At 36.5% G+C, this 24022-nt stretch overlaps 4 protein-coding genes and 1 long non-coding RNA gene across 6 annotated transcripts; 3 read left to right on the forward strand and 2 right to left on the reverse strand.

Moving 5' to 3' along the window:
- The first annotated feature begins 1387 nt into the window (after positions 1-1387).
- Positions 1388-6052, forward strand: LOC141430397 (uncharacterized). The gene is made up of 2 exons (XR_012451641.1): positions 1388-2741; positions 2802-6052. It is a non-coding gene; the product is annotated as an uncharacterized lncRNA (long non-coding RNA).
- On the reverse strand, positions 5440-13960 carry LOC141430396 (uncharacterized). Its single transcript, XM_074091083.1, has 6 exons — positions 13512-13960; positions 13074-13217; positions 9984-10133; positions 9497-9643; positions 7916-8040; positions 5440-6706 (listed from the first exon to the last, which is right to left on the reverse strand). Exons 1-6 carry the CDS (start codon positions 13767-13769, stop codon positions 6682-6684), a joined length of 849 nt encoding a protein of 282 aa, XP_073947184.1. The 5' UTR covers positions 13770-13960; the 3' UTR covers positions 5440-6681.
- A 288-nt stretch (positions 13961-14248) lies between these two features.
- On the forward strand, positions 14249-15779 carry LOC141430394 (acyl-coenzyme A diphosphatase FITM2-like). The gene has a single exon (XM_074091080.1). The coding sequence runs from the start codon at positions 14397-14399 to the stop codon at positions 15483-15485; it is 1089 nt and encodes a 362-aa protein (XP_073947181.1). The 5' UTR covers positions 14249-14396; the 3' UTR covers positions 15486-15779.
- LOC141430395 (ganglioside-induced differentiation-associated protein 1-like) lies at positions 15715-17500 on the reverse strand. Of its 2 annotated transcripts, none has more exons than XM_074091081.1 (5): positions 17222-17500; positions 16759-16951; positions 16491-16670; positions 16210-16410; positions 15715-16132 (listed from the first exon to the last, which is right to left on the reverse strand). In XM_074091081.1, the coding sequence occupies exons 1-5, from the start codon at positions 17345-17347 to the stop codon at positions 15831-15833; spliced, it is 1002 nt and encodes a 333-aa protein (XP_073947182.1). In that variant the 5' UTR covers positions 17348-17500; the 3' UTR covers positions 15715-15830. The 2 variants fall into 2 exon arrangements, with proteins under 2 accessions (XP_073947182.1, XP_073947183.1); XM_074091082.1 differs by lacking the exon at positions 17222-17500 and adding an exon at positions 17044-17144.
- Positions 17501-18618: 1118 nt separating this feature from the next.
- LOC141430399 (YTH domain-containing protein 1-like) lies at positions 18619-22911 on the forward strand. Its single transcript, XM_074091086.1, is given in 2 exon segments — positions 18619-19023; positions 19025-22911. Coding segments are annotated over 2 exon segments (1344 nt in total). The 5' UTR covers positions 18619-18843; the 3' UTR covers positions 20189-22911.
- The last annotated feature ends 1111 nt before the right edge of the window (positions 22912-24022 follow it).

A 24022-nucleotide genomic window follows, 5' to 3' on the forward strand; every position in this document is an offset into this window, starting at 1 on the left:
GGATTAACCTGTCCTTTACCGCTGACGCTATATGCGACGACGTCAATGATGTCTTTACTTCTGAATCTTAGATCCCATATTTAGTTTTAGTTAAAGCTTCCAATGGCCTCGGTCTTATCAGACTAATATGCTGTTTACAGCAGCTCGGCCTTTAGGGCGAGCCCTGGTTACGTAAGTGACCTGATTTGTATATTGTTGGAAGGTCATCATCAGCCGGAAGAAAACCACTGCTTAACAAGCCTCCCCCTTAGAACGCCACAATAAACGACAACCCGCCACTTGCATCCACCGGTTGCCCGCAATACTCACGAAGTTCATCAGTCTATCTAGTGGGAGGCCTGCCAACGCTTCGCCTTCCGATTCGCGGTCGCCACTCGAGATTTTTTTTCCTTTAACGGTTATCTGTTCTTTGAACGATGTGGCCTGCCCATTGCCACTTCATTCAACTTGCATATTTTTACAGCTATGAACTTTAGTTCTTCGACGAATTTCCGTATTCCGAACTCTATCGCGCAAAAAAACTCCGGACATGGCTCTCTCCATAGATCAAAGGCCAGGTCATCAGTCATCACTCAACACACACTGGTCGAAGACGCTGCAGGGCTACTATGAAATTAGAAAATCGAAGTTCGTATCGTACCGTCCCGCCGACGCTTATATTATTTAATACGAGTGAGAGGGATGGTACGATACGAACTTCGAATTTCGTAGTAGCCCTGCAGTCTTCAGGCACTGCAAAATATTGGACGAGAAGAAATCTCGAAGTTTGCCAAACGCTTCCCATCCGAGTTGGATTCTTCGGGCGACCTCTTTGTTGAAGTTGGACCTGCCCAATTGGACAATTTTTTCAAAGTAAACATAGTGGTCAACTTCGAGTGTATCGGTCCCGACGATAACCGGCACGGGTGAGACGTGGACATTTGACATGATTTAGTCTTGTCCATGTTTATTTTAAGACCCGCCTATTGGGCGACGATACTGAGCCTTACTGAAGTCACAGCATAGATAGTATTGAGCTCCTCCAGTGACTCCGCCATAATGACTACATCTACTTATATCACTACGAATCCTACTAATATTATAAATGTGAAAGTTGTGAGCGGCTTGACGGATTTGGATGAAATTTGGCAAAAAGTTGGTTTATAACCTGGATTAACACATAGGCTACTTTTTATCCCGATGTTCCCACGGGATAGGGATAAAATCTCGAAACAACAACCGGTGGGCTTAGAGTCATGAAATTTGACACGATTGTTTTTAATGTAACGTCAATGAAAACCACGATTAAATTTCAGGAATTCCCACGGGATTTTTTTAAATCCGGAAATTTCAGTTCAGCTGCTGGATCTAATGATTTACGTGTGCGAAGCCGCGGGTAGGTAAACACTAGTAAATAATAAGTCAGGAACAGGAATTGTAACTGCGAAAAAAGGCCTTCCGTGAACACGCTTACTAGGAAGTAGGCGGGGCTTAAAAGCGTGTTTTGACATCTGACATTGCATCACGCGAGCAAACCAATCCCTGCTTTCTTTCAGAATTTCAACCAATCAACAAGCACGTCTATTTGCAACCTCGAAAATGATTTGCATTTGAATTATAAGTCGTTTTGATTTCAGCAAAGGAAGGTGAAGAGGATGATGTTGGAAGATAAGGGGTCAAAATAGGAGTAAGCAGCAGAATTTTATGATAAATTTGACCTACAAGAAGATTTAAATGAAAACTACCAACTCGACGTTATGAACTATTTATTGATAGAACTATTCCGAATTGAAACATCAATTAGGTACATCGGACATAACACAAGTACATAGTAAACAATAGCACTCGAAAATAAAACAAGGATAAAATCACAAAATAGCGAAATTCTCAGAACTCGCGAACTACACTGATAAGTGATAAAGTAAGATCAAATACAGCGATAGTGAACTGTAAGGACTATAGAACTGTAAAACTTACTCTTAGATTGAAGTCGACGGTCAATTTATAAACTGTCATGGGTCATGAGCATATCTACAAGTGTAGGTACAACGGATGATAACAAAAAGGTGTGAACGGAATGTATCCCGCGAATTCTTACGTCGATTTATCCAAGACTATATTATTATTATTTTTTGTCATATTGCATTACCCGGACCTAGAAAACTGGAACGGTTACTTTGCATTTTTGTTGAAGTTATATATTATTAGGGTTTAAAGAATATTTCTAGACATAATTACAACGAAATATATGCAAAAAAGCCACTTTATATTTACAGGTGACGTGTACAGCAATATACAAGCAAAATTACTTCAGAGTAGTATGGGTTTTAGTAACAAAACAACTTTTTGCACTTACATCACATCACTTAACATAGTTGACTCAACAATGATATCAAGTCCTCCTCAAAGGTAAGAAAAGAAATTAAAAGTTGCATTACACAATGTAACACTATTCATTAAGTAATAGATCATTTCGATAATGTACCTCAATATCCATAGAACAAACACACAAATACATGCAATTGCCTACTCTTACAATACATATTTTCCATAAACGTCGCCGTCGTAATACCACATACATAGTCTTTCGTCACATAATAACAACTACTTGCACCTAAAATAAAGCAAAGTGAACTTTTTATATTTGGTTTGCGTTTCGTGATATTTTGAACATTAGTAAACCTGTGTAATAATATATGAATACCTATTAAAATGTTTTATGTATGATTATACAACCTATCTAAACGTCATATTACTCACAGGTACAACTTCTTGATGATTATCAAGAAGTTGTACCTGTGAGTAATATAACGTTTAGATAGGTAGACAACTACGAAACTCGTTTAGAAAATGAACCAATCCTAGTCCTATGACTTCATCTAATTTTTGGCACTAAAATATTGTTCCTTAAATAAAACAAAATGCAAATCGGTCTTGTGATGCCTCTTTCTTAATATTATAACTAAGCCACAAAATAAAATTTTAGGTTATAATCATGTTACTTAGTCAATTAAGGATCGTTTCACTTTGAAAACCTTTATTTCACAGGCCTTTGACAAAAACCCTACAGTACAAACGCTATACTACCACATGGTGGGCGAAAGTCTCTCTCTTATGCGTAGTTGCGTCGTTATGTTTGCGGGCATAGATATACGGGAGCCACTCATCATTTTTGAGTACAGTCCATTTCAAAATTAGGTGTTACTATACCGGCTGAAACTATTTCAGTCGGAGATAGCGATATTGTTAACGCCCCTAATTCAAACTAAGATTGATCGCCTACAACTGGGCGTGTATCATCGGTAACCGGCTTTTAACTGGTATCCCTATACTTTCCGAGAATCTTGATCTTCTATCTCTTCGCAAATACGACAGTTATTTTTGCGTTTTTTACATGATGTACAGTCACGTCTAAAAGTATGTATACACAAAAAAAATTGAAAAATATGTAGCCACACATTTTCATCATAAATATGTATCTATTACTGACACCAAAAAATTGTATTCATTAAACTGTTTCAGTATTATGTAATCACAAAATGCTTCAGAAAGTTGCATACTTAAATAAATTCCATTTAAATGTATCCACCTCGTAGGCAAAAATAAGTATACATGAATGGGTTCCATATACATATAACCACACCAATTTGGCAAATATTTGTATACGCCGTTTGATTCATAAATATGTATCCAGACTGCAACAACAAACCTTGTCTGACTGGCATAGAATCGTAAGTTGTATATTTAACTGATTTGACAATTCACGAAAACAGTGCGGACTTGTCACTGCATACGTCTATCTCACGATTATTCTATGACGCACTTGACAGTCCTTAGATTGAATTGACTTGTAAATATTGAGTATTTCAGTTTAGGGTCATTCTCAGAAAGGTGCACTAAGCATTTTCTTGTTTTTATTTTAATTATATTGTTAATTGTTAGTGGTAGAGCCGCACTGTAGCCAGTTCTTGGTTTGCAGTACGAATGGGCGGGCTCGACCGGGGTAGTACCACACTCTCACAGAATATCGACGTTAAGCAGGAGCTGGCTAGTCCTGCTACTGTGTTTTGTACGATGAGTGAGAGATCTATAATTAAAATTACAATGATTAATGATTGCAAATTATAGATGCTTCAGTGGATCTGTCCTCAGTGGATGACCCGAACAACTTGATCGCTTTGGCTTAGTCGATATTAATGACCACTCTGGACGTTTCCAAGTATTTGGTGATCTTGATGGTGTATAAAAAATTAAATATATCCATACCAAATTTCATCCAGCTCACTCCAGTCAGTTCATCCCCCATTTTCTCCCCTTAAGGGTTGCTTTTGGAGATAAAAACTAAGTACCCTATGTTCAGCCCCTTGACAGTCGAAACCAGTCGGTTTCGACGTGATACCGGAACAGACAGAGTTACTTTCAATTCATCACTCCATAGTATGAAACAAAGTCGCTTTTTTTGTCTGTACGCTTAGATCTTTCAAACTACGCAACGGATTTTGATGCGGTTTTCACAATAAATAGTGTGATTCACGGTGTCTATGTATACCGTAACCGTGTTGTGCCGGATCGGGTCACCAGTATATAATATTATTATAATGGAGTATGGATTCGTAGTATGTATGTCCCTGCCCGCATGCAGGTTACGAAAGAGACAGACATGTAATCTTAACAAAACAGTAATTCTTCAAACGAATCAAAATATCAAATCGTGTTTACATATTTATGAATCAAACGGCGTATACAAATATTTGCCAAATTGGTGTGGTTATATGTATATGGAACCCATTCATGTATACTTATTTTTGCCTACGAGGTGGATACATTTAAATGGAATTTATTTAAGTATGCAACTTTCTGAAGCATTTTGTGATTACATAATACTGAAAAAGTTTAATGAATACAATTTTTTGGTGTCAGTAATAGATAAATATTTTTGATACAATGTATGACTACATATTTATGCAACCTTGTTTTTGTATACATATTTTTAGACGTGACTGTACATCAGAGAATGCTCGGATGAAGTTTGACCTCGTTCCAGCTGCCTAGTTCCATCATCGTACTACTCGACGTATGAATAATTTTCATCGACACCATGTTGGTGGATGGTGGCGGAACCTCCACTGCACAGTCAAGGTCATAATTAAATGATGTATGTTACCATTGAACTCAAAAATATCATCAGGTGAACCGCAAGCCCGTTTTCCGCCTTTAGTTAATATTATTATGTATTGATGAATGGGTTTGTTCCCGCCGAGTTACACCCTTAACTGTCACACTGTGACTCGTTGGGATTTATTTTACAAATTAAAAACCAACAAGTCACACAGTTACTAGATGGGACAGTTTTTAATATTTGTTCCCAACGAGTCACACCCTTAACTGTCACACTGTCACTCGATGGGAATACGTTTTGCTACAAAAAAATCCCAACCATTCACACTGTTACTAGATGGGACATTTGTTCCCAACGAGTCACATCCCCAGCTGTCACACTGTGACTCATTTGGAATATGCTTTGCTACAAAAAAAAAATCCCAACAAGTCACACTGCTACTAGATAGGATGGTTATTAATATTTGTTCCCAACGAGCCACACCAGCAACTGTCACACTTGTCAAACTGCCTACGAACAGAGAACGCGCCTAGCGTGTTCTTGCAAGAGCGTTTTCTCTTGTCTCATCTGTATTGCATTCAATTTCAAGATTTAAGAGTCCACTAGTGTAATGTATGTTAATTAAAACTAGTTTCAGACACAAAGTTAAGCATATTTCATAGCAATGATTAAAAAAAAACAGACAAAGTACATCGATATTATCGAAATCTCTAAGCTGAATGTATGGAGAATGTACTTAATCTTGAACCTGTATACAATAAAAGAACTTAAATCTATAAAATAATGAAACTAGCATAAATATATATGTTGAAGCCTCCAATCCCATGACTCAAATCTTTTTGCTATGCAAAGACACAATTTGATCCCCAGATCTCTAAATTTCACGTTGGTTGAACAAGAATAAACGAGCGAGCCCAATCTCACCTTGAAGTACTTTCACATTGCCAATAGCCGCTGGAAATCATCCGTATTTTGTGTGTTAACTTGTTTCAAGCCCGTTTGCACTTGAGCCCAATAAAGCTAAATCGATCAGACAAATCTAACATGAGCTTGAAAGAGTGACAGCGAACAAACACGAAAATTTACAATGGATATTCGAAAGATACAAATTTAGTATTACGAGGAGGAATAATGTAGCCGCATCTTCACAGTGTAAGGCGCAAGGATTTTTCTGCTAATTGGAAATTAGTCTTTCAAAGAAACCATTTATAAATTTGGCTCGAATTTGAAGCGTAACATGTAACTATGTCACCGTTATGAGATTTTTATGAACGCTGATAAAAACCAACCAAGTGCTACTATAAACATATTGTCAAACAATGCATGCAATGTCTGATCTTGTGCAAGTGTGGCTGTGGAGTCAAATGTGTAACGTTATTTGAGAATTTCTGTCCTACATTGGCTACTACTCAATAAAGCTTGGTAATTTAGGGTTGACAAATGTTACTATACTTATACATTTTTACATAAATTAACGAACAAAATACAAGTCCAATTCAAACAATAATGAAAATAAAGTCAAGCATGGTTCAGTGATACTAGCACTGCTTCCGACTTATAAAAGTTCTTAAACCACAGCTTCATTATTCTGCATCGTCGTAACGAACTCTGAAAACCGAGAATAATTGTTATAATAACTAAATATTGTTTAGTACCCGTGGTCCAACTGCTTTTCGACGGAGCTCCACCCAGGGGCGGAGCTCCTCTTTCTGGGTATTTTGCCGTTCGGGCAACTGAAGTTACGTAACTAACCTAACCTATACCTACTTTTGTATTAAAATATAATATTTATATAAATAAATGTAAATATAATATTAAATGTAAATATAGTATTTTATGTAACTCGTGTTTTAACAAATAAATATTTTTATCTTTATCTTTTTCCGGGTTGGACAAATTAGTTGGACCACGGGCACTAAACATCTACGCGACTGAGTTTCGCTTGGGTTATAACTCGGAAAAACGCATTTTCCCAGATATAAGACCAAATAGAATCTATTAAATGATATTGTAACGGATAACTCACGTCTTAAACCGAGTTTAGCTCGACATGTTTCGGGCTATTTCGTAGCCCTTCTTCTCAGGAGCACGCGACTCGTGAGTTATCCGTTACAATATCATTTAATATGAGTGAGTCTCACGGTAGTTTCATGTTCAAAATAGAATCTAGTTTGCGAACAATCGATCTAGTAACTAGAAAAAAAAGCAAGCTAGCAAAATTTCATGGAAATCGTTAAGACGGTTTCAGAGATCCCCAAAATAATAAGTCAGATTTAATATGAATCGTTATTGCGATTATCAATCACAAGAATTTTTAATGGAAAGGAAAAATGAGAACATGCAAAATAAAAAAAAACAATCCAACGAAAAAATATTAATTAGTAGGAGAGTAAACCAGAATAGACAAGAGAAATGATTTTTATTTTTGTATTATTTAACCAACTTAAAAAAGGAGGTTCTCAGTTTGACCTGCATGTATGTTTGTCCGTGATTATCTCGCGTTTGGCTGAACCTATTTTGATGCGGCAGAGTATTTGTTACATTTAGGTTTTGGTATTATAACAGACTTCAAAAAAAGGAGGTTCTCAGTTTGACCTGTATGTATTTTGAAAGAAAGAAAGAAAAGAAAGAAAATAATTTATTTATAACAGCAATGAAACATAAATTAGTAAATATAACAAAAAGAAGTGTTTGGATGTTTGTTAAAAATTAACTCAAAAACTACTGGACTGATTTCAAAAATTCTTTCACCATTTGAATGCTACATTGTCCCAAAGTGACATAGGCTACTACTACTACTACTACTATGTGAATTACCTCTGACGTTGACCTCGCCTCTTGCTAAGTCTGCGACCGGAAGTGGGGTCCTGTAAAGTGAACCGGTTGGTGGTGCCGGGAGCCACTCGTAAGTTGCGAGAATCAGTCGAACGGGCAGCATCCACCTGTTTGATAGATTAATTATGTTGTTATTCTTTATACACCATATGTTTTTTTTAGGGTTCCGTACCCAAAGGGTGCCAATGGAACCCTATTACTGAGACTCCGCTGTCTGTCTGTCTGTCCGTCCGTCCGTCCGTCTGTCACAGGACTCTATCTCTTGAGTCGGAATAGTTAGACACTTGAAAGTTTCACAGATTATGTATTACTGTAGCCGCTATAACAACAAATACTAAAAACAGAATACAATAAATATTTAAGGGGGGCTCCCATACAACAAATTTGTTTTTTTTTTTTGCCTTTTTTTTGCTATTGTCTAATGTTGTCTAGATGATGGCACTGAACCGTTCGTGCGCGAGTCGGACTCGCACATGGCCGTTTTTTTTACTTATTAAACCTCTTATAGTGCAAAGCTGTTTGTATTGTCCACCTCTCGTCAGTGTCCGGCCCACCGCCACTTTAGACTAAGGGCCTGTCTGAGCGCATCCATTGTCTTTGTCTTCTGCCTTATTTTGTCGCCAGGACCAGCAGGCAAAAGGAAGGTTGGAAGACCAGTGATGCGATGGACTGATGACATTACAAAAATCGCTGGAACCGACTGGACAAGTACTGCCAAAAATAGAGAGCTGTGGAAGAAGATGGAGGAGGCCTTCACTCAAAAAGGGGCCCAAGTCTCAGAAGAAAATAAATGAAACTAATTATACTAACACTAGGTATTAAGAACCATTCACTAACAACACTGACACTACTCTATATAATATGCAGAAGAGACAGGGAATAATAAAGGCTTTTTATTTTTATTTTATTTTACTTTAGTCCAAAGCTATGAATGGAAATAGTTGCTAAATATCAAAAGCAAATATAAAATTAAAGTGTCAAACATCTTAAAAACAATGCATTAAGGTTTAGAAAAATGCACTTTAACCTAACCTAACCTAAAGAAGGTTTCCCATTAAAATTATTCAGCCAGCGCCTATTGGAATCCTCAACAAACCAACCTTACTCATTTGCTTATTTATAGTAAGAAAGAAAGGTTTATTTTGGCTCCATAAGTACCACCTAAAACTAAGACTAGAAGTAGCACTAAAACTATGTTACTTGGTGACACGGCAGGATACCAAAAAGGGTCTCCACTCAGCATGTGTTGCCGCACATTATGTGCAGCAACGCTGGTTTTCTGTGGAGCCCAAAGTATAGGCACTGATTGCAAGATAAAGGATTGAAAAACAAAAAAAACTTTCTTCTTTGATGCCATTGAGCGACAGATATTTATCTATCTGACATCATGCGTGCAAAAAGGCTCATTTTATACATGCCAGTAGTGGAGAGGAAGTACTCTTTTGTATGTAAAGGGAGCACTGCTTCTGCTATCATCAAATTTTTATTACAACATGAACTTGGCCAGAAACAAGCAAAAATTATATTTGAAATAAAAAATGAAAAAGTAAAAAAAATCTTTACCTTATCCATAAACTTCTTTATCAGATCAGAGCAATTGAGATTGTCTTCTGGTTCCCAAGAATCGAATTTATTGGACCATCCCTTCCAGTGAATGAGAAACTCTCTTTTGCCATTCTTCTTGTGATGTACTTCCAAAATTCTGTCAACCTGTAACAGTAGCAAGTTTATGAAACCAGTACATTTTTGAGTATTTAACAATGACTGGCAATGGCAGGTCTCTTGTCTTGTCATAGCTTAGCTACACTCAAATAACCCTATGCAGTTCCTGCCTGGTGTTTTTCAAGAGAATAATATGGTATGATAGTTATAAGCTTACAGTAGAGTAAATCTTTCTGTCATTTAATTCTCTGATTGTTATTTATGTCATTCAGCAATGACTACAGATGTTACATTGAGTTTTCCAGAATTTAAGGTTTGATCAAAGCACTGCAACAAATTATAAATGAAGTGACGTGACTCACACATAATAAAAATGTGTTTCTTTTACCTCATATTCGGCATTCTCATCAGCATTCTCACCGTCCCATTCTTTTTTCGTAGGCTTAGCTTTCTTAGCACCAGCTTTTTCTTTCTTTGGAGCTCCTCTCTTCTTGCCTGTTTTTGGAGTAGTTGATTCCTTATTTTTTGAGTTTTCTTTCTATGGAGCAGATAAAATATTCAGTCAGTGTAACTCAAGTTACAAAGAAAAACAATAGGTTAAAGAACTGGGTGTCCCTATAACAATTAATTATGCAGGTATCACAGAGTACATATATAACAGAGACACCACCTAGTACAAGCAAATGGTATCACCCTAATACTGGCTATTCAACTGGCTATTTTTCTTTTCTTTGATTTCCAATAGATGGCACCAGTGAGAACACAAATAACACGATATGTATTGCCATCTAGTGACACACTAAGGATACGGTTGTCGCTCGTTGTCCCAATCTATAGCTTGACTAGGACATCACAGGGTTGGTAGATGGCGCTACGTTATATAACCTACTCACGGCCGCTGGTCAGTGCGTAATCAATCGAGGTTTCGGAATCGACGTGACGGAAACGGATCATTGCGAACAATTTTAGGAAACCACTTTCTTATCTATTGTAACTATGTATTTTTTACTCATTTTTGGCTCAGGTTTACTTACATGTCGCGTATTATACCTATTTGTAATGAAATGAAATGAAATGAAATGAAATATATTTATTAAAATAAAATAAAAAAATAAAATAAGTAAAATTGTTTTTTGTATCAAATGATACACCGAAGTTCGAAAATCGAAGTTCGTATCGTACCGTCTCTCTCGCTCTCGTATGATACAGTATAAGTGTCAGAGGGACCGAACGACATGAACTTCGATTTTCGTATTTTGTAGTACCGTAGTACCCCTGCTGGTTTGTCCCTTTGTTATCAGGTCAAGGTCAGGAGACGTGATCCTGGGGAAATTGAGGGAAATAAAATATTAGAGGCACACCTATCGAGATTTAGGTATTTTAAATAGTAACTGGTGCAGTTGTTACTGAAAACACCCGCGGCCGTAATAGGTATGGTTGCATTTTAGGGTCATTTTCACATTGCTCGTTTTCACGTGCTCCCTAAGCTAAAATAAGCAACAGCAAGTATTTAACGAAACTTTTTTATTTAAATGGTCAATAGTTTAAGTAAGTATATCGAAACAAAAAGACCATGAAAAGGTCACTTTAACTGGGTTAATTTTATATTTAAAGTAGAAAAAGTTGTAAATTTCTCATCCGTGTCACAGGCTCCAAGATAATAAGTAAAAGCTGTAAAAGCGACAAAAAAATCAACTGTTTTTTTTTGACATTCATTAAGTGCTTGTTATAGCCTAAATTGAATAAAGATATTTTGACAGAAATATAAATTTTTAGATAGTTTAATGGGGGAATTTCAATATTTAAGACATCAATTGACGTTGTTTTGTTTACATTTAGTTAAATACCTATCCAAACCAAGCATTAGCATTATACACTCATATTAAATGATATTGTAACGGATAACTCACGTCTTAAACCGAGTGACGTGAATTACCCGTGAAGACGTGAGTTATCCGTTACAATATCATTTAATATTGCAGAGTCTGGAATTCTCGTAGCCATTTTGAGCTGTCATAGGGACTTATCATGTATCGACTACCGATCATGTACATTTTATCGATGCATTATGCGAAGATTAAAAGTAGAGGTAAACAATTATTATTATTATAAATAATGTGGATTTCTTATGCTTTTTTAAACATTTTCGAAAGAAATTGGATCAAGAATTGCTATCGAACCTAATGATAGGTATTATGTTATGTGGGTACTGGCCATTAATATGATGCCCTTTGATTAGTAATTTTATCTGCATATGTCATTATGACAATCACTCGTTGACAATGTAACATTTCCTTCAAATATAAATTGAAAATGCCTCGTAATACGAAGAAATCTACTATTGCTAAATGGCGTGAGATACAACTTGAAGTTGACTCATGATGTCTCTGTCTTATTTACGTCGTTAGAAGAGAACGGCATGTTTCTCTCAAATAGTTTCGACAAGCGCGGGACAAGCGCATTCCGGTTGTTCGCCATCTAGCGTCACAATTGCAAACCACTACGAAAGCCTCATAGCTGAAATGAAGCCACATGTAGGTTTTACTTTCGTATTCTCAATTTATTATTTATGGTGTTTATTATCTTTAAATTAAGGAGTTTAATTAAGGTTGACGTGAAGTTGTGTTTATAAAATATGCTAGTCTATATTTTAATCTCAATATTTCTACTTAATTCGGCCACATTCGGCTTATTTACATTTTATAATTTACAAATGTTAATGGTAGTGCCATCTATTGCTGTTTTTTAATATTAAATATAGCGTGTAGGAGTTGGTAGGCCATGGCAGGTATGAATTCGCTATAGCAACCACAAACTTAAAAAATCAGATGTTCTTCAAACATAGATAACAAAATAAATAAAAAAATGTCCTGAAAAAGCAAAATCAGCAACAAATAAGATCAGAAAATGTTTCGATGATTTATGTGAAAGTGATGAATAAACAATGCACACCCAGATGCAAATAAATCAAATCTAAAAGGAGATTATCCATGAATAGTCGCAAAATAGCTGAATTGTGTCACATGTTTTATTTATTTATTAATAAGCCAAAGAAAGCTGGAGCTAAATTTAAATGCAAAAATATGAATTGAAAAAATAAATAATAATAACAATGGCCATAGTATTAGCCTGCCCACAGTGACCAGACTTGAGCCTTCTTCATAGAGAAAAGAGCACTGAAATATTGACACAGTATACTAAATAGTGATGCTTAATCCTATAGTCACTTGGGTAATCGCTTTGTCTACATAGGTGCTACACATACAAAAATAAATAAAATATGACTCCATCTACACACATAGTGAACATATAATAATAATTTTATATCATTTTGTGCTCATAATTCATTGAGCAAGTGACAGTCAGCCAACAATATTTGTGCTGCTAATTATTCAATAAATCCTTATTATTAAAAAAATATATACTAAATTGAATTGAACATGACGCTAGTCTTGGAATACTAAGTATCTAAACTTACTTCATCATGGTACTTGCTGATCAGATCTGGACAAGACAGTGTGTTCTCTGGCTCCCAGGTATCACTATCTGCAGAGTATCCCTTCCAACGAATTAAATAATGCAATTTTCCCTTGATCTTCTTTGAGTCAACTACTTTCTCCACCTAGAAACATTAAAGAACACCTTTGACAGATGTAATAGCTACTATTATTCAATAGATAAATAAATTACTGTTGATAAAACAGTAAAAGTATCAAAATCAAATGACACCTACAATATGTATTTGGAACAATCATGTAGAGCGGAGTAAGCATTATTACAGTAACAGTGACGAATTTTTACAAGTGTATGTTTATGTTTACGAGTTTATGTCAAATGCGTCCGCAATCTCCCGCGAAAACAAGAATACGAATTGTTGGAAAAATCAGGCGAAACGGGATAGAGAAGTGAAACTTACTTCGTATTCTTCTTCAGTATCTTTTTTAGTATCCTCTTTCTCCGTCTTCCTTTTTCTCCCTTTTTTTGAAGACTTCCCCTTTTTCACTTCTTTTTCTTTCCCCTCTGCTTCATTTCCACTTGCATTAGGGTCAGATTCCATGTCTTTATCATTGCGGTCATCGGATTGTTGTGTTTCCGACTGATCATCATTTACAACAGACCCGTTGGCAGATGAAATCCCATCATCGTCAGTACGACTCTTAGAAACTTTACGCATGGTGAATTTCTTAAAATAAACAATTATGACTACACCGTAACAATTGTGTAGTAAATAGTAAAGAAAACTCACGTTCTAGCGAAATGGAAATCGTCAAATACACTAACACCGGATACGCAGTAGGAGGGAAACCAAAACTGCTCGGCTCGGCTTGGCTTGGCGTTGGCTTCAGTGTTGCCACTGTTTAAGTACTGGACCTTTTTTTTATCCAAATGCCCGAAGGAGTAAGTATGTTTTTTTTTCGTTTTTTTAAAGCTGCATACGCACCAGCCCAACGATAGCCAACGAATGGGTTTCGTTGGTCCTGTCTGGACAGCTTAGCGAATGGCTTAGCCGTCCTTGAGCCGTCCAGACAAGACCTACGACCACTGTATATTGTACTACTCTTTGCCTACGAAACCCACTCCTTGGCTTTCGTTGGGCCAGTGTGTATGCAGCTTAACTAACGATTGAACACGAGGCTCAAATACACTATAGTTTGTTTGTGGATTTCGAGAAGATTAAATAGATGAAGGGAGCACTCCTTAACATTGGTATGCCAGTACTATTATATATTCTGTGATTTATGGTTAACCTAAAACAGTGAAGTGAGAGTGAAATCAAATGAATTTTTCGAAAAATTGAATCATGACAAGTAGAACAAATCACAAAAGTTATACTCGAATGAATTTTAATATTCAAAATGAATCTCCAGAAACTAAAGGTAGTAAACCTACACCAGAAGCATCTTCTGTCTTTGAGGTTCTCATTTTAATGATAATGCACATTTGCAAGAAGATACTATTTTTCGACACGAATTTAAAAATAGCTATATATTTAGGAGCTCTCTTCTTACTTTCACTGATGGCCGACAGTCTAACATTTCCGAAGTCATATTTCTCAAGAAGTGACAATATGTTCAACCAATACTTTGTAAAAATTGGATGGTTTTGGACTTTATTCCTGACTGTGCCTTACGTTTTATTGACATCTCACACCACTTGTTGTGGAAAGAGTAGACTCATAGCCACGGGACACTTGTCGAGATTGGCGATTGCTACATTTTTCTGGTATACATGGACAATGATCTTCAATGTTATTGAGACAAAATATGGTCGGTGCAACATGAAAAACATTGATAACAAAGTTATTTGTTTGAAAAATGGAGGCTTTTGGAATGGATTTGATATATCTGGACATTGTTTCATTCTTATATATTCAAGTTTGATAATGATAGAGGAAGCCAAAGCAATAAATGGATGGGAAAGAATTAAAGATTATATTAGAGATGAAAAGTACACAAGAAGCATTAATGATAAGTCTGTTAGCATTAATCCTTTAAGGAAGATTACCAATGAGGAATTAAATATTGTACAGAAATCTTATGAAAAATGTACAGCCTATGTAAGATCATTTTTGATAGCTATTACACTACTTCAAATTCTTTGGGATGTGATGCTGGTCTCTACTATATTATATTACCATATAATGGTAGAAAAATTTATCAGTGGCGTGATAGCTATACTTACATGGTTTGTAACTTATAGAATTTGGTATACCATACCAAATGTTCTGCCCAACTTGCCAGGGGATGGATCTTTTAAATACAACAAAGAAAAAGTGACTTCTACTCCCACATTCAGAAAGAGGAGCACCACCAATGGCAAACATTTTATGGGAATGCCTATCACTAAGCTTCCAGATGCTACAGATGCTCCATCAGATGAAAAAAGATAATAATATGCTATGTAAAAATCATAATGACATCTTATTGTAGTTAGTATGGGTGTAGCATTTTAAGGGAATTACTCATTTTGTTATGTGCAGCAAAGAACTGCATGGGTACCTGGTTAAAAACTAAATCTTTTTCATAAGTGCAAAGCAAATGGGGAATGTTTATGAATGATGATTATTAAAATACACTATTTTAATCTAGCACTTTTCTACTTCAATAAAGGGATTTCACTATAGCTACTAGGTATTTATTGTTTTAAAATAAATTATTTAATAAATAAATTTTTATACAATCTACTAATACTGTTTTCATCATAACATCAATTCTAAATTGAAATCATTAATTCATTAATGAATGAGTTTTTTGAATACATACAAAATAGCAATGACAACACCAAGAGAGGCTGCACCAGCCGCCCCTACATAAGCTGGTGGCTGAGATGTTACAATCATTTTAACATGCAGCGGAAGATTAGGCACAGTCTTCTTAAAAGAGTCTCTTTGTTGGACACGGTTGTAATAATTTTCAATCAATGGACGTTTCCCTCCAGCCCAGAACCTGCCTTCCAGGCCTAGTTCCCATAAACGATGCAAAAGTATTGCCAAGTCCACATCAGCTATGCTAAAATTTTCACAGCACAACCAATTGTCTGAAAGAAAAAAGATTTTAAGAACACTGTAGAATTAAAATTCATCCTAAGCAGTTTAAAAATACTATGTTAATTACCTTCACTTTGGTCTTTTAATTGGTTTTCCACCTGTGTCAAGACTTGATCCACAATATTTAAGATCTTTAAATATTCTTCTTCATTTGTAAGTATTTCATGCTTTCTATCTTGGATTTCAGCTTTGTAGAGCAAGACTCCTTTAGCTTTAGGATTATCTTCAGCTAGTTTCCTTAAATTTTTAGAACTACCCAAGTCTCCACCTGAAATTAACATTATTAAAATCAGTATGATAAATCATTTTCGCAACTATGTTATTACATTCCTTTGTTAGATATCTTACTTTTTAAGACTTCACGAACAGGCAAAATGAAGGGCAGTTTAGGTCTGCCACACAACTGAGGATGGAAGAATGATCCAACAGTTATAACACCTGCTGGCAGTGCATCAATCAGGTCACGGAATTTGTTTATGTTATTTAAAACCTTTCTATCCGTTGACACATTGATCAGTGGGGGAAGCTCTTGAACAGAAAAAAAACACAAAATTTATTGAAATTTCAAAATAGGTACCTACTAAGAAAACATGAAATAAATGGCTATTTATATTACCAGGATCCAAATAGTCTTCCAAATAATCTAGAATTCTTGTAGAATCTGGAATGATCCGGTTGTTAACTTTTAGTACGGGAATCTCTCCACGAGGGTTAATATCAAGGAACCAAGATGAATACTGTTCGCCTTTCGTAATATCCAGCACCAATGGTTCAAATTGTACATTCTTCTCATACAATGCCATTAAAACCTAGAATGTAATGCACGAAATCCTAGTATATACTGATATCAATAAAGGAACTACGCAAGTGATTGAATAAAAATAAACTAATATTTTTATACCTATTGTTTTTGTGATAAACACACAGAATCACTAAAGATACCTAATTTAAATAATACAGTTATTTATTACAAAGTTACTAATGTGTGACTTATAAATAATAAGAAAGCAAGGCTTCATTTGATAATTAATTTGATAAGATATAATCTTTTAAGGTCAATGATTAGCGAAGTGGCTTACCTTTTGGGAATAAAAGCTATAATAGTTGCAGTACAGGAAGATGTTGGTTCCGTTGCCACCGTTAACGGATTTAATACTTCCTTTAGGCATTGGTAACTTTTCGAGATACTTTTGAACATAATGCATGATTAGGTCTTTGTTAATTTAAGCGCGCCAGCCAGACTATTAACCTAATTTACGGAACTAATAAAAAGTTAAGAAGAACCCATGTATGGGTATTAAAGTTTTGTTAGGCGGCTTTTTCAGATCAAATACGTGCTACCAATACACAGAAACTAAAGTCAGGTGACATTCGATCATAAAGATAAAAAAAATACGACATTACCTTTTGTTACTTTAGCAATTTTTTTATATCTTTTTTCAATTTTAATAGATGAAAAAATATTAGTAATTGAAACATATTATATTTTCTATGAGTTTTTTTCAAAATATTTATGTTACATTTACACCCTTGCCGAGGCTTGCCAAGCGTCTTCAAACTCCAAGCCCATACAAACGATTGAATGCCATTTACACGCTTGCAAGCGCGTCATCCATCAGTTCAGTCAGTGTATTCCGGATTCCGCACAGGCAAGCATGGCAGACGAAGTTGCTTCTGCTAATCTGCTTCGGCTCTTGTGTTGAGACTGACACATTTTTAATTAAAGAAAAAGGATAAAATTTCTTCGTTGGTCCAAGCACTCATAATGGTCACTAAAATGTATTTAATATGTACGTCCGTCTACGGCGTGAGCTCCAGCAGGGCTACTATGAAAATCGAAGTTCGTGTCGTGCGGTCCCTCTGACACTTATACTATTTAATACGAGAGCGAGAGGGACCGCACGAGCACGACACGAACTTCGAGTTTCGTAGTAGGCCTGCTGGATACTCAGGCCCCGTTTCTACCAGAGATGTGACAGGATGTGTTTTTCATTAACCAATAGAAACGCTTCATTTACCGCGCCTCGCTAGTTACATATTAGTTATCTGTGCGCCTCGCTCCGCTCAGCTGTTTCCACTAGAGCTGTGCTGAGCGAGGATAGGCAAATAAAACGTTTCTATTGGTTTATAACAATCACATTCCTTGCAACGAGTCTTCAGAGATTTGCTATGCTACGTTGCTATGGATAGGTTTGATATGCACCAATCATATTCATTGGTCCAGCGACACTCACTAAACACGAGCTTACGTGTAATCACGTCGCAAGCGCTTGCCGCAAGTTCTTTTGATCTGTTGAAAAACTGACACCAGTCCGAATCGGCGGCAAGCGCTGGCAAGGCAAGCTCACGCAAGCCTATCCAAACGCTTGTGCTTGTGATAGCTTGCCGAAGCTTGGCAAGGAAAGGTGTAAATGTAGCATAAGCCATAAAGAAAGTTTTTTTTTTATTTACTATAAATCCAAGAAGCTCTATAAGTTGTCTGATCTGTGGTCGAAATTGTTTGTGGCTATCTTGTAAAAAGCTATTCTAGTTCGATGGTGTTTTTATGGATTTATTTCTTTTTATAAGATAGTTAAAGTGCTTAATCGACATTTGATATTGTATTACTTGCTTCGAGCAAAAACTTGGTACGACACCTCATAATATGTTGTTATAAACTCTTAATTTAAAGTTACATGACCTGCTTGTGAATCTACTGAAAATGGAGGCTTCTAATAACACCGACGCCGTCAATCTTGGCGTCGGTGAAGTTGAAGCGGAGATAGGGGAAGAATTGAAACAGTTAGAAGAAGGAAAGGATTATGACACAAGAAGCGAAGTATCGAGTTCGACCTCCAGTGATTCCAGCACGCCCAGTATCAGCTCCGCCAGTTCTAAGTCAAAAAGAGAGACGCACAAATCGTAAACGTACGAAGTCTGAGAGCCGTTCTCCAATACAAACTAAGCGGGCACGTGTTACGACTACCACCAACAAAACAAAGACTTATGATTATATGACGAAACTGAATTACTTGTTCAGAGATACACGATTTTTCTTAATCAAATCAAATAATGCTGAGAATATTACACTGTCTAAAGCCAAAGGTGTATGGTCAACTTTACCTCAAAACGAAGCAAATTTGAACCAGGCTTACAGAGAATCAAGAAATGTACTGCTAATTTTTTCAGTGAAAGAGAGTGGAAAGTTTGCTGGGTTTGCTCGGCTGAGCAGTGAATCACGGCGCGATGTGCCACCCATATCTTGGGTACTGCCTCCCGGTTTGTCAGCCAAAGTTCTGGATGGCGTCTTCAAAGTTGACTGGATTTGCCGAAAAGAATTGCCATTCAGCAGTACACTACACTTATATAACCCTTGGAATGAAGGTAAACCAGTCAAGATTGGAAGAGATGGACAAGAGATTGAGCCTAAAGTTGCTGAAGAATTATGTAGATTATTTCCTGAAGATGAAGGTATTGAAATGACGCCAATTCTTCGCAAGTCGAAAGAGGCATCGAAAAAGGCCTACTTAAAAAGTGGTGGTAATTACAGAACATACAGAGCACCTTTGTTGACTAGAGGGTCAAATTTCAGAAGTCGTTTAAACACATCATCCAGAAGCAGGCGCAAGATTTTCATGCCACCCAGGAGTCGGTTGTCCTCTGGTTCATATAAGAGAAGGTCTCCATCACCCTACATGCGGGAGAGGCTCCCAGTGTGGTTCACCCGCGGGCGCGACAGCTACAGCAGCAGCAGTTCTGCCGCGGCGGAGGCTTACGTGGCCGAGTATATGCGCTCCATGCATCATCAGCTGCCACCTCTGCCATATGTGCCGCCGCCAGGGTTCAGTGGAGCTCTCGCTGCATATGACGGGTTGCCCCCGCCGCCGCCGCCTCCCCCGCCTCGCTACTACGACGGGCCATTGGCTGACTACCCACGTTCAGTGTTAGTGTATGATAAAAGATCGTATGAACGATCAGTAGATGAGTTTCTTTGGCGCACCTCAGATCGCTCTCGAGGCCGCAGTCGCGACCGCGAGTCGCACAGGTCTTACCGTGATCGACGGTAGAATCAACTTCACCACCGATGTATTGATTAATAATTAATTATCACTAATAAATAAAATGTGTTTGAACTTTGAACTTTATTCGTTTGAAAAATATGAAGATAGTGTTTGTGATGAACCTTTTCATGGACAACAATGATTATTTCTGGACTATTTTAGATCATTTAGCCAGTGTTTCGAAAGGACATTGCAATCATAAGTCTTATAAGGAAACAGCTGTGTTCATAAGCTTTATGCAACTCTTTTATGATAGTTAGAGAACATCAATTTTAATCAACAAGTTAAGTGAGATTTAAAAGATAAGAAATACTACCAACCATAGTGTAGTGTAAGTTGGCTTCAAGGTGTATGCAATGGAATGTCGACATAAAGTATAATGAAACTATCCTCATCATTATTTATATTGTATTGTATGTACACATACAGGGTGCTAACAAATTAGGTACCAGTAATTTGAGAGCTTATAGGTAAACTCGTGGAATTATATTTAAGTGCATAATATTATAAAAGTTCATGTGAGTTTCTAGTGAAAATTGTGTATGTATACAACTGCTATGTATGTTAAAACATCCTGAAACCTCAAAAAAAAATATTATCAATCAATATGTCATTTAAACTAACAAATAAGTGTTAAACATGTTTGCAGTTCAATGCAAAGACGATAACATTTTAACTGATTTTAATTTTTTTTATTTGTTGTAAAACTAAAAAAAAAAAATCATAAGTAGGTACTCAAATAATAATGTCTTAATCACAATTGAACATTGATTTGAGAAAAAAAAAACATTGATTGTTTTGATGTAAGGTAACATCTCTTGAAGTATTTGTATAGTATGTAATTTGATACCACCCTGTATTTATAATGCACTTTAAACTTAATATGCAATTACAGTACAGACCTATAGGGTGTAAGCAAAGTCAGTTAATTGTCAGTAAAATTTTAATTATTAGGTGCTTGCGACAGCATGTTTCCTTGGCTCCAGTTTCACGCAGCATTGAGCTATCAATATGATTAGTATGCTGCATGTATGCTGCATACTTAAACCTCTTGTTATACTATTGTATTCAACCATTATTCAACCCCCATTATATATTTGACTGGGGAAATTCATTCATAATTATTGAACATGAGACTTACAAGTTTCATTTAATGACAATTTCTATACCTTTTTGAAAAATTATAACAATTTTCACAATTTACAATTAATGAGTCTGAGTGAACAGCTTCAGATTTTTTCGAATTAACAGAAGTAATCTTTTTATTTTTTTGGTAACTTATAACTTCAATGTTACCATATTATGTCCATGGAAATTAGCATGCATAAAGTCCGCAATCTTGCTCTGTCTGACGCATTTGTTTTGTGGCAGGACAGAGCCTAGTACCAAATCTGGGGTACGTAGTAAGTACAGTCGCCATCAGATATTTCGGAGCGGCCAAGGTAGTCAAAAATATCGGCACATGCACTTTATTATTAAGGTATTAGAGTTCATGTATCGATATTTTTGATCACCTTGCCCGCTCCGAAATATCTGATGGCGACTGTACATATTTCCTTAAAGGTAGACATAAATACAATGAATACCATAGATTGGGAAATTAATATGTACTTTACCAGGTTCTTCTTGGTAACCCGCAATCTGAGCCAAAATACGAACGAACTATGCATATCATTTAAAACGAGAGTGAGAGGGACGGTACGACACGAACTTCGATTTGCGAATTTCGTAGTAGCCCCTCCGAGTTGAAACACTCGCATAACTTAAAATTTTCAACAATAGCAACATTCATGTTTAATGAAACGGTAACGAACGGTAGTTTCATGTTCAAAATAGCAACATTCGAATAAAACGTGGGCGGTCTAATCTACAAACTTTTTAATAGCCGTTGGCTATACTGATCAAAACTCACCCGCAAGAGTACATAATTCGATCATTCGCCAGAAATTGGTTTCGTTTTCATGACAATTTGCTGTTTTCAACTAAACTAGTTTATGGGTCAATCGAAGCGTGTCCATCGCGAACCACAATAATTGATTGATTTAGGATGGCTCCAAAAGTGTTCCTTTTATCAGAACTTTTCTATTTGGTTGCAAACTTGATGCTACTTATTGCTGTGGTTCTTATCTTACCACAGGACGAAAAGACAGAGCCCAACGAGTAACTGATAGCCCAACTTTGAATCCATTGCATTGTATTGTAATTATGAAAATTGTATTCTATCGCGCGTTTATGTGTATGTTTAAATGTGTATACGTACCCTATTAAGACGAAGCTCGGCCATGGCTTTGCGATAAAAGTCAGACGTTTTATTTGATGAAAGTTAGTTACAATTAAAACCTCATTGTGTTATCTTAGATAATAACTTATCTATCTTGTGGCGTAATGGTTACCCGCTGTCTGCTACCACAACCAGCTTTCGACGCTTAAGAACTACTTACAAAGCTTATATACGTCATGTTTGGTAGTATTTTTCACAAAGTATATATTTTTTTTATTTAAAGTCGACATTACAATGTGTGCAAAGATCGAGTGCCCTTTCGATTTTAGAAATCGTGTTGGTTGGTTGGTGGTATTTTAATACTTAAGTATCTACAGTGAACAGGATGAAAAGTGGTTCCTGCGAGAATTGAAAAAAAGACTGCTAATTTATACAACTCCAGGGTTGTTGGTTGATCTGTGATATATTTCCACCTATTTAACTACATATAAATTATACACAACTCTTATTAGTTATTATCATTAGAAATCAAAACCTATTTTTTAAAACAGCTCGAACAGTCGGCTTCGTAGAATGCAACTGCCCACTAAGAAATATTTAGACACGACTAATATTCAAGTTTTTTTAGAAAGTTCTTATAGTACATTGTGTCTTTAGGGCGGTAAACAAGGAATTACGAACGAGAGTCTATTAGAAGCCCGAAGTCGAAGACTGAGGGCTTTAGTGAGTCGATGTTCGTAATTCTAGTACCGCCCGTGCGACATACAATGTTTTTCATCACATTTGCGAGTAAAATTGTATATTTGTAAAAGAAAAACTAATATTTTTTCAAAAATTGCCGATACCGCTGACTACGCTCTTGGCAGCGCCAGCCTCCGCGCTGCCCTAGCCCTACCCTAGCCTGACCATGTGCCCCACGTGCGCGCGCCGCGCTGCTGCACGCCATGCAGTATCACACTCATTTACCGACCTTGGGCTTCATGACAAGAAAATTAGTACCGGCAATGACTCATTTACCGACCACGGCTTTCATGACAAGCACATTAAGGTCAAGGGTTTTATTTGGGGGGTTGCAACCAAGGTAGCCTGAATGTTACGACACTGGTTACGAGCAAGTGTGATGAAAAATATTTTATTTCAAATGCTGCCATGATAATACAAAGAATATGAATTCGTTATTATGGGGTAGTTACCGAAAAGTTTCGTACATGTTAAAGCGATCCGAATCCGATCCTAATCAATGAAAATAAAGTCCGGAGTAGTTGTAGAACTTCGGAAGACTGAATAGTTTTACGTCTACCGGTCCGTATTTTCACGGCTAGTGTGAAACTGCTCTTATTGTCGTAGATCCAACGATAGCTTTCGATTTTTTTCGTTTTTAACCCCCGACGCAAAAAGACGGGTGTTATAAGTTTGACCGCTATGTGTCTGTGGCACCGTAGCTCTTAAAAGGGTAGACCGATTTGAATGCGGTTTTTTTAATTCTGAAATCAGGTTTTCTAGCGATGGTTCCTAGACATGTTTCATCAAAAACGGGTTGAGATATTGAACTTTGAAGTGACAAAGTCGGGGGTTTTTCAAATTTTTGCTCGGTTAGGTTAGGTTATATTTACTGGTGT

The sequence above is a fragment of the Choristoneura fumiferana genome, chromosome 8, assembly GCF_025370935.1.
Source record: "Choristoneura fumiferana chromosome 8, NRCan_CFum_1, whole genome shotgun sequence".
Taxonomy (NCBI): Eukaryota; Metazoa; Arthropoda; class Insecta; order Lepidoptera; family Tortricidae; genus Choristoneura; species Choristoneura fumiferana.

Excerpts from the sequence above, each read along its gene's own strand:
- LOC141430395 (XM_074091081.1), bottom strand. The coding sequence starts at position 17,347 with ATGCATTATGTTCAAAAGTATCTCGAAAAGTTACCAATGCCTAAAGGA. Across the intron at positions 16,411-16,490 it reads TGTTCGTGAAGTCTTAAAAA|GTGGAGACTTGGGTAGTTCT; the intron begins GTAAGATATCTA and ends TGTTAATTTCAG. Across the intron at positions 16,133-16,209 it reads ATTAAAAGACCAAAGTGAAG|ACAATTGGTTGTGCTGTGAA; the intron begins GTAATTAACATA and ends TTTTTCTTTCAG.
- LOC141430396 (XM_074091083.1), bottom strand. The coding sequence starts at position 13,769 with ATGCGTAAAGTTTCTAAGAGTCGTACTGACGATGATGGGATTTCATCT. Across the intron at positions 10,134-13,073 it reads TCAGCAAGTACCATGATGAA|AAAGAAAACTCAAAAAATAA; the intron begins GTAAGTTTAGAT and ends TCTGCTCCATAG. Across the intron at positions 9,644-9,983 it reads ATGAGAATGCCGAATATGAG|GTTGACAGAATTTTGGAAGT; the intron begins GTAAAAGAAACA and ends CTACTGTTACAG.
- LOC141430394 (XM_074091080.1), top strand. The coding sequence starts at position 14,397 with ATGACAAGTAGAACAAATCACAAAAGTTATACTCGAATGAATTTTAAT.